A 12,324-nucleotide genomic window follows, 5' to 3' on the forward strand; every position below is an offset into this window, starting at 1 on the left:
CTCTGCTCGTCGGGGCTAGCAGTCGGCGGGGGTCCTCCGGGAGACGTCGACTAGGGACGCCCGTGCGTGGCGCTCCGGCACCGGCATACCGTGCGAGGCCAACCGTGCGGGCACCGATCCACGACTGATGCCGAGGACAGCCGAGCGCGAGCGCAGAGGGCGCAGCGCCGACCGAGCGCGGCCGAGGCGCGCCGAAGGTAGCCGAGACGCGGCGGCGCGGCCCGAGCGCGCGCGAGAGAGGGACGGTGATCGGGGGAGGCAGGGAGGGAGAGGGACCAGGAATGCACGCAGCGGAAACCGGGCGGGAATGGGATCGGGATATCTCGGGCTCTCCGAGAGAGCCGAGAGAGCCGAGCGCGCGCCGGCTCGAAGGCAACCCAAGGCAAACGACCGCTCTACCCGGCGCGGTTCTTTCGACGAGGCCCGGCGACTGGTTGGCCGCCTGTGCGAGCCTGCCCGACTCTACATCGACTGCTGCATCTATGCCCAGCGCTATTCCGCCGGCTTTGTGTGCACCTCGCTCTCCTTCTCGCTCGCTTTACGAACCCGAGCGAGAGGGACGGAGACGCACCTCTATTGCCTGGTTACACGGCTCCGGGCTCGGTTTAACAAAATGGGCCCCCACTCGGCGAATAGATTCGCCGCTTGAGATCCGGAATTAACCCGACATTGATACCATTACCTGAAACCGGGTAATGAGACGAGCGAACGCCTGAGCGGAGGACGTTGCCCGGGAAAATGGCCGTCGCGTGGTTTCTTCGACATCTGTAGAGGGAGTTTGAGCATTTCCGGCATGTCGACCGTTTCCCCGGGGGCACGAAACGGACGAAGAAGACGTCACTGGGTTTTTGGCGTCCCAGGAAGCGAGGTCGAGCGCAGGCGGAAACGGTCGCAGGGCACCGGTAGTTGCGCCGCGTTCCTTGGGTGCACGCATGGCGGTCTCCTCGCGTATAGTAACGCCCGTTCGCCTATGTTCACCTATGAGAAGGGGCTTATCTCGCGCGGCATCTTCGCACGGGTCGACTTTTTCCTGGGTCCCGACACGTGGGGTTCCCAGGGAAATTTTCACCGCCTCCGCGAGTCCAGGCGTCCTCGTTTCTCGCTCCGGCGACAGAGGGGCGGCCGGGGGCAGGAAAAAAGAGGCGAAGAGGGCAGAACTGGCGAGGAGGCGCTCGAAAAGCGAGAACTCGCGAGAAGCGTGGCGAGTCGTATCGCGTATCGAGGGTCCGATGCTCTTGCCGACCATCTGCCGGCTTCACCCAAGGCCGTCGGGTTCGTGCCGGCGACCGGACGTCGATTCAATTATAGCCACAATTAAAACATTCCCCAATGTTTGATAACACCGCCGCGCCCACGTGCGCGCCGGGATGCGCGTCGCCTTGCGCCTTCCGGGAAACCGCGCGCATTGCGCCAGAGAAGACTCCGCGGAAAGGCGCCGCCATTTTGGAAGTCGCGACGCCCCCGCCTTTAATCAGTCGCCGGCTCGTTAATCGGCCCCGAACTCGTTCCGCTTTGTTCTAATCGCGTGTTGCCACAACACGCGGCTCTCCGGTGACGATATATCGGATTACGTCGCTCCCTGAAAGTCGTAACCATAGCGGCCGAAGAAAGAGCGACTGATTCGGCGGCCATCTTGAACACCACCCCGCGCCCGGAGGACGTTTCGCTGTAACCTTCGGAAGGCCCACGCAAATCTTTCGATTGATTTTCAATACCTCGAGAGAAGTAACCTGGTCTCATGACTTTCCAGAGTTCTTTTTCGTTATCGCGCGCCTTCGCCTCCCAGGACGTCGGCGATCAGCGGCATGACTTTGACTTTGTCGGCCGCCATCTTGAGAACGTCGCGCTTACTCCGTACCTTTGTCGTAATTTGTTAAGCCGTGACGATTTCAGCCCATCTGGACCATATTTACCCTCTGTCTTTCCAGGGATAATGACGCGGGGAAGTTCGTGTTCCTCGTTCCAAAGTTACGCGTTCCGGGTATCTTCATTTCCTGAATTGGATGCGGAAACGGTCGGTGGCGTCGCGAAATAGGATACCGTTCCGCGGTTTTTAGATGGTTTAAGACGTTTACTAATGTTTATCGGAGGTCCCATGCAGATCAAGGTGTTCTTTGGAGGATCTCAGAGGTCTCGAGGGAAGCGTGCTAGCCGAGCGACACGCGAGGGCCGCTGCAATCGCGTAATGGAAAGGCGTTACGCGGTCCTCGGCAGGAGCGGAGGATACCGGTCGGCCTTGAGAAAGGACGCGATTCCTCGACGTCGCCCTTCTGCGAAAACGGTCACTGTCCGTCCGCCGTTGGCGCAGGCGGGATTTTCGAGGGCTGGCGTCGATCTTCCCGTTTCTTCCTCCCCTTCTTGCGGGTATCCGGCAGATCCCACGACGCGTCGTCGTCCTGGAAATCGCGGATTTCCACCTCGAGACGAGCACTTCGGTGGTCGAAATTCACGCGCCTCGCGTAGCGAAGGTGCCGCGTTCTTTGTTCTCCTTTAATTTCGATTCCGCGAACCGCGGCCGCGGTGGCCGAAGAAGGCAATCCAACGTGGCCGGCGAGGCACGAAGCACGCGCGCCGCCATTTTTATTAGGAGGCTCGCGATGCATCTGCGGTCTCGGCGGTGCACGAATCGCGAATTAAATTGAAGGGCAGACACGCTGGTAGAACCAGTCGCTCCGTAGACGCCAACTTGCATCGAAATAAATGCACGAGGTGCACCTTACGTGTACCCGCCGAGCCCCGGGACTCCCGGAGATGCCCATCACAATGGCCAATTAGGCCTCGACGGAAGGGACCCTCGGAGATACCTTCCCCCTGGGAGTGCTAAAAGAGAGATCCCTCGTGTTCCTCTTATTTCCCTCCCCCCTCCCTCATTTCGGCTCTCCTCGGGAAACCGACGCAGTCCATCGACGGCAAGATGACGCCCTTCGTCCTCCCTCCAGTCGTTAACGGCGACATAACCGAGAATCGTCACCCTGACGAAGAATCGTCCCAAAATCGGTACCTCGGGTAATCACTGCTCATGATTACGATAAGGAGATGAATGATCGTTCCAGCGATTTAAGGCGCGATTTTGATGAGTTCATGATTTTATATTTCACATAACTTCCGGCCTTTCCCCAGGTCGGGTCATCTCGGTATCTCGCGAGCTGCGGATTTCCAGCTCTCGCGTTTCTATTTCTACCGGCGGGATGCCGGGGCCTAGGCCGCCGGTCGTTTCCGTAAAACACCATGAGAAACACTTTATGGACGATATAAATACGGCATAAACGGCCCGCAGCCGGGCGGCGAGAAGAAAAGGCACGCGGACAGGGCCCTAGGAGCGTTTACGAGCGCGTCATCTTTGCCCGGGGTTCGCTCGCCGCTCGGTTACCAATTAAGTATGCGAATTCTTTTTCTTCGCTGCTCGCGCGAGTGGGCTCCCCGGCCGCTCGAACGGGGCTACCCACACCAAGGAGAGAGGAGGCGCGTTTGTCGAATCTAACGCCGATCGCCCCTCCGCCCTGGCTAATAATAGCGATTACGAAAGCCAACTTCGCAACCGGCAGAAGAGACCTGCGCAAGGTGTCGCCGTTCCCTTGCGATAGTTCGGCCACTCCGCCCGCCGTCCACCCACCGACCTCTCGCTTCCGCCATGGGCGGAGGATAAAATATAGACTCCGTTCCTTTGACGATGATGACAATTAAATGGGAAGAAGATACCCAGGTCCTTTCATTCGATACACCTTACAATCGGCAGAAATACCCTTGCAAGGTGTCGCCGTTCCTTTGCGACACTTCGGCGACTCCACCCGCCGTCCACCCACCAACCTCTCGCTTCCGCCATGGGCGGAGGATAAAATATAGACTCCGTTACTTTGACGATTATGACAATTAGACTGGAAGAAGATACCCAAGTCCTTTCATTCGATCCACCTTACAATCGGCAGAAATACCCTTGCAAGATGTCGCCGTTCCTTTGCGACACTTCGGCGACTCCACCCGCCGTCCACCCACCGACCTCTCGCTTCTTCATGGCCGGAGGGTGTAATACGGTATTACGGCGTTTCTTGCAAAAAAAAGAAAAAAATAAAACGTCTGCGCATTTTGTCTCCGTTGTATAGCGGTTCCGTCTACGGGGTGTGCGTCTCAACGGAAACGGAACCGGCGTGTCCCCGTCTCTCTTTCGTCGATCGTTCTTTCGCGTCTACGGCGAGACGGGAGATATTTATCCTCGAAAATGTCCAGCCGTCGAAGCGCGGAGTCCCAGATCGAATCCATTCTCGCGTCCCTCGGCTCCGTCTTCGCAATATCGCAGCGGAACGAATTAGCCGCAGCGCCGCTCCGCTCGGCGGCGGCGCAAAAAGGAACCGCGGCGCCGCTGGAAACCCACCTTCTCTCGAGGTCACGCGGCCGCGGCGCGTAACCTCCGAAGTTATTACGGAAGGCTAATTAATTTAAGAGTGAAATTAACGTCACTGTTACGACCAAGGGGAACAGGTTCCGCGGCGATCGGGCCGAAGAAAAATGCCGACGGAGGGTCGGGTCGCCTAGGAGTCGCGGTCTACGGACGCACGCCGCCATCTTGGATCCCCTTGGGCGCGCGAGATTCGATTTCCGCGGCGCGACGCGCGGTCTGCGCCTGAGAGAAGCCTCTTTTTCACCGTTACCAGCGATCGCTAGGAACTTTTGCGACCTTGCTCGGGGTTGGCAACGTCACGATTCCAGGAAGCCTCGACCGGCGTACCCGCGGCCTCGCCAGGGCAGAACAAAGCCCGGCCGGGTCGGCCACGAGAAAACCGAGATGAGAGGGCGGACTTCGCGGAGCGCAGCGGCTGAAAGAAGGATCGGGACAAAAAACGAATGATCCGGAAACATAATTCGCCGGCGTTACCGTGCGCTACCCCGCTCTGGAAGGGTCAACGTGACTGGCAACACTCGGCCCAACTTTTGCTCTTTTTCGCCGTACGCACAATTGAGACTTCGAGAAATCTGGGCGGCGACGCGAATATTCCCGGGTATTGATCCTGTTAAAAGGAGTGGTTTGCCATGGTGGAGAAGCATCCAACCGAGGCCCTTTACCCTGTAGCTTCGTCTACTTCGAGTACTCCAACCGGCTAGGACTGTAACTGGATCTTAATGGGAATTAATCGAACCATTCGGCTCGCTCCGGTCGTTCCCATCCATTAGGCCGCGTTTTGTCTTGCCCGCCACCGAGTAAGATATACGTCGACACGAGCTCCATTTGCGATCGCCTTAAGGTTTCGGGGCCTCGATCAATTAGAACGTGGCTCTCGGCCTTGAAACTCGATGCGATAAATCCTGTATTCATCCGCGCCGATCGCATCTACGTCCGATCGCCAATTGCTCCGGGATCGAGCCCGAGGCCCCGCTTGATCGAGTCGATCGTGCCCCATGCAAAAGTTAGGTTAGGTCCTGCAAAGAGAGCAACGAGAGTACTCGGCGAGCACCCTGGACATAATTCTCGGTGCAACCCTCGATTAGATTCCGATTGCGTCTCCTTGGCGCCGTTTCCGATCGGCAGGAACGAAACGGAGGGGAAATCGACCAATCCGTGAAGGGACCAAACATGGGACTCCATGCCGAAGACGACCACTCAAATTGTAGGAAAAGCTTATATATATATATATCAGCAGCCAAAGGCGATGTGCCGGAGCCACTAAATAGTAGAAAAGGTCTGCGGTTCATCCACAGTTTTGCGAGGTCACCGGCCAGTCAGAAAAAAGGATGTCTTGAATTTCCTCGGTGTGGGTATCATGGCGGCGGTTCTTTGACTCGTCTTTCCCCTGGTCTCCTTCAAGGAGTACCGCTCCACCTCTTCCTGGACTCTTTGAACGTCGCTCTTCAGGGCGTCCAGCTCCTTCATGGTCCTCTCCATCTCCCACAGCACCGGTCTGTTGCAAAATGCGTCGATTAGACCTTGTCTTTGGCGTTCCTTGGGGGTGCTTACAGGGTCACCAGGAACCCGGCTTCGTTCCTCTTCTCCAGGTGCAGTTGTCGCACCTTGGCTAGAGAGCGATGCAGGCAGCCAACCTCTTCTCGGGACTTTTCGACAATTTGACGGTATCTGTTAGTGATGAGCTGTTAGTGATCGAGACCAAAATCGATTTTGCTCATGGCTACCTGTCGAGCACCGTCTCCTCGTCGACGATGTCCCAGGTCAGGGCCACCTCCTTCTCGCGCATGTGAGCGATGGTGTGCACCAGCTGGTCAAATCTGCGATCAAATCGCAGGCGACCTGTACATCGAGTGCACGAGGACGCTATGGAGGTCCTCGAAGACCCACTCCATGGAAATAGAACGGCACTAGTACTTATATCGAACAACTAGTACTTGTATCGCAACTTCTCAAGGTCGTGGTCCCGCTCGTCGAGCTTCTGCTTGTTGGCCATCAGCCGGACCTTCAGCTCCTCGTAGTCCATGGTGGTCATCCCCTCGCCCAGGGTCTCCAGGCTGCGCAGCTGCGCGTGCATTTCCTCGAAGCAAGCGAACGTTAGCGTTTCCGTTTCCGTTTCGCGTTCCCCTTAACATACTCCCCAGGTAGGTCTTCGAATTTCGGCACATCGCTACCTCGAGTTGGTGCCGCTGTAAGATGTATGAAATCCTGTTGCGCACAAGCAGGTTCCTCCTGGAGGTCTGTCGGCGAATCATCTCAACCACCGCCTTTTCTGACAACTTCCTGCCGGATGCTGCGAACACCAATCCAACTCCGACGGACTTCTGTCGCTCTACGAGCTCGTCGAAGGTGACCTGGTCCTTTTCCCTAGCCCTGGTGGCCTTCAGCTCGTAGTCCTCCAGCTCGGCTCGCGTTTGAATTTCAATCTGGACGAGTTTATCCACCTGGAGACTATACCTGGCCAGAAACACCCGGTAGTGCCGTTCAGACTCATCCTGTCTCTTGGTCATGTCACTGGGAGCCATCTTCCGATCTGCCTGGAGAACGGGAAGGTAGAGGGCAGTAAACGACTAGATCCCAGAAAATGGCTGATGGGACACATATTCGGCACCCACGGCTGACCTTCTTCATGTGCTTCAGGGTCCAGATCTCCAGCAGCCTGTTTTTCCTCTGCAGTCCAGCTTGTTCCGACAACAACTGCTTCAATTTTTCGGTCATCGCGGATCGGTCCTCGGCGACCTGTCAGAGATTAAAATTGTAGATGTCCCAAGGTGGTTCCCAGCTCTTTAAGGCCAACCTGTTCAGGGATCCTCTCGAAATAGTGCTCCAGATCCTCGTCATCGGCGATGCTCTCCAGGAGCAGGGAAGCTCTCTCATGTCTCATAGCTTCCGTTTTCTCCTGTCTAACCTCTATCTCTGTTGTCGCCTTCGTCGAAAGCTTCGGCTCCTCATCCTCTACCGCCTCCTCGGGTTCGTCGTCCTCGTCGTACCCTTCTTGTGCGTTTTCTTGCTCATCGTGACCATCCTCGAGGTCGAAGTACCGAGGCTCGTCCTGGTCTTCCTCCCCCTCGAGCTCCTCCTCCATCGGTGTCCATTCCGGGATGTCCTGCGCGGAGTGGTGCACGTCGAAGACCTCCAGGACCTTCGCGTCCCCTGGCTCGAAGGGACTCATGCTCGGCTCCTCGCCGAAAGTGTGGGGAAAAAAATCTCGCGGAAAAACGTGCAACCTCAGGGGTTAGCACGTGTCGAGGAAAATTTCGCAGCGGCGAAACATTTGAATCGATTCGTCCAAAGGATTTGCATCGTGAGACCAGTACATAGGGGATGAGCTCATACGGTACATACATCCAATAATTCTAAACGAAATTGTGGCGCCGCCATTGTAGGGTGGGTCGGTAAATTTCATTTGAAATCGGGGGGTCTGGTGCGGCGGGAAACTGGCAGAGGTCCTTGAAGAAGGACTGGTGCTTTCGACACCGCAGGTGTTGCAGTTGCTACGTGGCATTGGAGGCTCGAAAGGCTCGAAAGGCTCGAAAGGCTCGAAAGGCTCGCGCGGCTCCAAATGACGGAGACGTCACGCCGGGGAGAAAAACGAGAAGATGGAGCCAAGAGGAGGCAGAGGATAAAAGGGCGGATGAAAAGGGCTGGCGAAGGCGCGCGTGCTAGCCAATACAGATCTCCGTGTATGCACGGGGTCCTACGGGGTCCTACGGGGCCCTACGGGGATTAGATCGGACGAGCAATGGAGTGGGGTACTTGAGGCCGCGTGGGCTGCCACCACTGCATTCCTGCAGGTTCAAGGATCCCTGGCTGCATCTCGTTCCTGGCGCGTGTAACACACGGACGGGCTCACCTCGCAACACGCGTGCTCCGTCGAGGGAGGTGTCGGCCGCCCGGTAAAGTTCGGCCGTCAATTTCGCGTCCGCCTATGGCGAAAACCTGGGGCCCTGCATTCCTGTCGAGAGCCCGAGTCGATAGGGCTGGGCGAGGACCTCGGAATTCCACGGTTAGGACGAGAAGCTTTGGGGAGACAGGACCAAGGAAGGAGCTCGAAATTCCGGTGACTTGCACGTCTCGCAGGACCAAGACCAAGACGGTAAGACCAATTTCGCCGATCACCGCGAGCCTTGGTTCGGACGGTCACGGAGAGCCCACGATCGCCGCCCTGGAAGGAGACGAAGAGGTCCTTAAGACGCAAGGAGACGCTCTTCAGCGGGGCCTCAACCTTTCCACCCACCGGCCGCGCGAGACCGGCACTTAAGCCCGGCAAATCATTTGATAATGGAGGCGGCATTAAATCAGATGCATTATCGCAAATCCCAGAGCTCGTTAGCGATGCATGTGGGATTCGGACCGGCCGGAGTATATCTCTCCCCGCGGAGGGACAGCGAAGATGGAGGGCGAGGATGGCGGCAAAAGTGGTTGCATAAACCCGGCGCATTCGTATCCTCAAGGACGAATCCGCGAGGTCAACGGCCGCGGATCCCTCTCTCCTCCGGCGCCGGTCCAGGGATCTCATCTCGCCCAGAGCGGGACGTCGCCGACATTAATCCTCGTGCGTGGCGGACGCCAGGACGACCCCTGAACCCGGCCTCGGCGACTTCGGGTCCCGCTTCGCTGTCAACCTCCTCGGCGGCCGAGGCCTTGGAATGCGCTTGATTCGAGGGAACGACCTCCACTCCTTCACGAGGTCGGGCCCGGAGGCCATCCCAGGAGAAGATCGAGGTGGCACGCCGGCCAGGACGAAACTCCCGGAACCTCGGGGTCAAAAATCCAGTCGCGAGCGCTGACCCAAGGGGTTACCCTATTTATATCCTCGACTTAGCTATATTTAGCCGGCCCGCCCGGCCGGTCCCTCGAAGGGCCGATCCCACCTGGAGATATCGACGCCCGATCGGCGAGCACGAGGCCCCCAATCCCGGACTTCGGAGCCTCTTCTTCTGGGCAATCTTCTTCCGATAAAAATCGACCTTAGTCTCGCACCTTCACTTTTTCGAGACTAAGGCCAAATCCTGACCATATTTCCAGGACCAAGCCCGATCTTTCTCATCAACGATCGCTAGGAGTCTGCGAGCACAACAGGACGTCGCCTTGAAGAAGGAGTGCCTATATCCTAAATTCCATATTCCTCCGCAGGATGTTTGTTCTTAAAGAAAGTAGAGGTCCCGCCAAACCCCCCGCACATCCGGTTAGGATGTTCAGTCCTCCGACGTGGTCCTGCGACGTGGGAACCAAAAGAGCGCCTCTAGCCTGCGGCCCATGCATCGCGGTTTTTCTCCGCCATCCGGGCGGTTCGATTGTTTCGCCTCGGCGGTCTTGTCGAGTCGGCCGGCCAATATCCCACCTACACTCGAGATCCTCGACCAGGGCCCCTTACGTGGGTGTATCGAGCCAAGAAGAGCGGGAAACACGCTCCTCCCGCTTTCGATTTCCGTCGACGGCGAAGGTGGCGTTGCGGCCGTTTCGCGTGGCCGCGTCCTACGTGCTTGCCATAGGGACACAATAGATTCGCCTCGGGGCGTGCGCCGTGTCGTCCTATCGAGGTTATCGCGAGCCACGCCGTAAATTCACGAGGTTATACCAGCGGAGGAGGAAGACGGGCGGAGAAGGTGGAAGAAAAAAAAAATGCCCGCCTCCCTCGATATTGTCCCCCGGGTCTCCGTTAATCGCGAGTAATAATCCCAGCCACTCGGACACCATACACCAGGACGTTATCCCGAGCCGTCTCTCCCGGGTGGACGACGCTCCGCAAGCATTCCGCGCTGCGTTTCCGCGAGGGATCGCACACGGACCGTGGCGAGGGGTACGAGGCTCTGGAGGACCTCGGGAACGGCCATATATCGCGGCCGTACACCCCGCTCGCATACCAGTCGTGGACACTTACAACTACCGCCATGGACGCCATGGATGGTTCAGCAGGGCCGAGGGTGCCACGTCTAAGAGAATATCCTGCGACCTGGCGCGCATTCTTATTCCCGTTTATACAGGACGACCTGCCCAAGTCGCGGTTCCTAGGACCCGAGTTTATCGCCCATCGGGGCAATAAGGTGGGACGCGAGCTCGAAATCTTGGCTTCTCTCACCTTGGGTTGGAAAATAGGGATTTGAAAACAGGAGTGAACTAACGGTCGTCGATTCCTAAGTATGGTGTCCTCGTGGCGGCTAAATGAGGCTACAAGGACCCTCCCACGTGGCGAGCGCGGGCCCACCCACGTGGCCTGGACCAAGGATACGATGGGGAGCAACGCGCCTATACTATGGTACCATGGTACTCCCTAAAAGTAAATGGTAAAGGACGAGTCTCTTTATTCCCAAGGCAGAATCCCATGTCCTAGGTTATTTTAAAAATTATAAAATAATTTTACGATAACCTAGGTAAGGGTTGACCAATCGCCTTAAAAGAAGTCGAGGGCAATTTTCGGAGTGACCGGTCTAAGACTATACCGTAAGACTATTAATGATCAGAGTAAAGTGTCACCTGGTTCTTTGGGGTAGATCTACGGTAATGGTAACCCGGTTGCTCGCATCCCTGGAATCGATCGGGCCGATCGATAACTCGTCGGCCTTCCCTCGCCATCGGTATGCCGCGCACAAAGCGGCAGACGTAAGACCGGTAATTATGCCGAGCAAGACTCACCTCTTACGCGAATTACGCGTGTGCTCGCGAGCCTCGTTCAAGGAGTACCGGCGGCGTTCCCGGTTCCTCTTCTTGGAGCTCTTGCCCTCGCTTCCGTAGACCGGACCGCCCCTGGTCAGGATGCCATTCGACGCCGCGACCTCGAAGACTCCCTCGTGGTAATTCGCGCTGTTGGACCGCGGCCGACCGTGATTCCGCGGCGGAAAGACGGCGCACGGTTTCCGCGACGCGGCACTCTGGCCACAATGGCGACCGTGCTCTCTGGGCAGGCTGCAATAGAGATTCGGCGAGGCGGAAGTGGTCCCACTGGAGAATTTTTGGCTCCCTTTGATAGGGCCGGAAGGGTCCACCTCCTGGCTGCTCCTGGAGCCACCTCCAAGACGCTCCCTTAACCACCTGCCTATCCCACCTTTGGTGGGACTCTCGTTCGGGACACCCGACTCCGGAGTTCGGTTCCTGAAAAGAGAAAATTATACCGTATTTAGCTAGTTACTTATATATCTTGATTTCAACCTCCTGCTTTTTGCGTGGAACTAAGTCGTCCTCCTCCTCCTTCTCCTCCTCCGGGTAGGATGAAAAAGGACGCGCCGCGCCGGGTGAAAAAAGAGGCACCGCCCTTATAAGAGTAACGAGGCCGTGGCAAAAGGGGAACCAAGTCCGCGCGCCTCCGGGGAGCAGGGGCGGATGGTTAATAACGATAAGGGCCCGGTGGGACGAGGGCCCTCTTCGGCAATTGGGATGCCGTGACCTTGGCAAGGTCAGCCCTGGTTCCAAAGTTCCGGCCACGGCCACGAGGCGCCGCCACCTCTCGAGGGCCGGTGCCAAGAGGCGACCGAGGGTCTTCTTTATCGATGGTCCCGCCTCTCATGGGGACCCATGCTATCCTACAGGGCGTCGGGTGCCCTAACCTCGCTCGAGGCGTCGAAATAAAGAAAAAGAAAGTCCGAAGAAAGGAGAGGAGTTACGAAACGCGCCCATTGGGGGGCTGGAGAGGGTGGCCGGAATTGAGCAACCGCGAGATGAATCAGAGATGCGCCGGGCGGAAAATCACGGGGGTCAGGGAGTGACCGGGACGTATGGGGCCAATCCCATCCGGGAGATTCGGCATCTCCGGCGAGGGATCTTGCAGGATCGATTCTTCACCGGCTGACTTTCTGTCATTTGTCATTCCCTCTTGGGAAGCGCTTCGGCGTCGATCCGCCATTTTTGGAAGCGGCGTAATGGCCACCCCGGGGAAGCGGGAAGGGACCCTCCGCGAATCGTGGTTCCCCAGCGTATTATTCGACGGTGTTACG

At 57.5% G+C, this 12,324-nt stretch overlaps 1 protein-coding gene across 1 annotated transcript; it reads right to left on the reverse strand.

The window, feature by feature from the left end:
• Positions 1 to 5,701: 5,701 nt before the first annotated feature.
• Positions 5,702 to 7,565, reverse strand: LOC105699027 (coiled-coil domain-containing protein 96). The gene is made up of 7 exons (XM_012423724.1): positions 7,191 to 7,565; positions 7,016 to 7,132; positions 6,568 to 6,930; positions 6,331 to 6,473; positions 6,121 to 6,213; positions 5,948 to 6,064; positions 5,702 to 5,891 (listed from the first exon to the last, which is right to left on the reverse strand). Exons 1-7 carry the CDS (start codon positions 7,563 to 7,565, stop codon positions 5,702 to 5,704), a joined length of 1,398 nt encoding a protein of 465 aa, XP_012279147.1.
• Positions 7,566 to 12,324: the final 4,759 nt, after the last annotated feature.

Source organism: Orussus abietinus, unplaced genomic scaffold (genome assembly GCF_000612105.2).
Source record: "Orussus abietinus isolate OABI.00-Male unplaced genomic scaffold, Oabi_2.0 scaffold3, whole genome shotgun sequence".
Lineage (NCBI taxonomy): Eukaryota > Metazoa > Arthropoda > Insecta > Hymenoptera > Orussidae > Orussus > Orussus abietinus.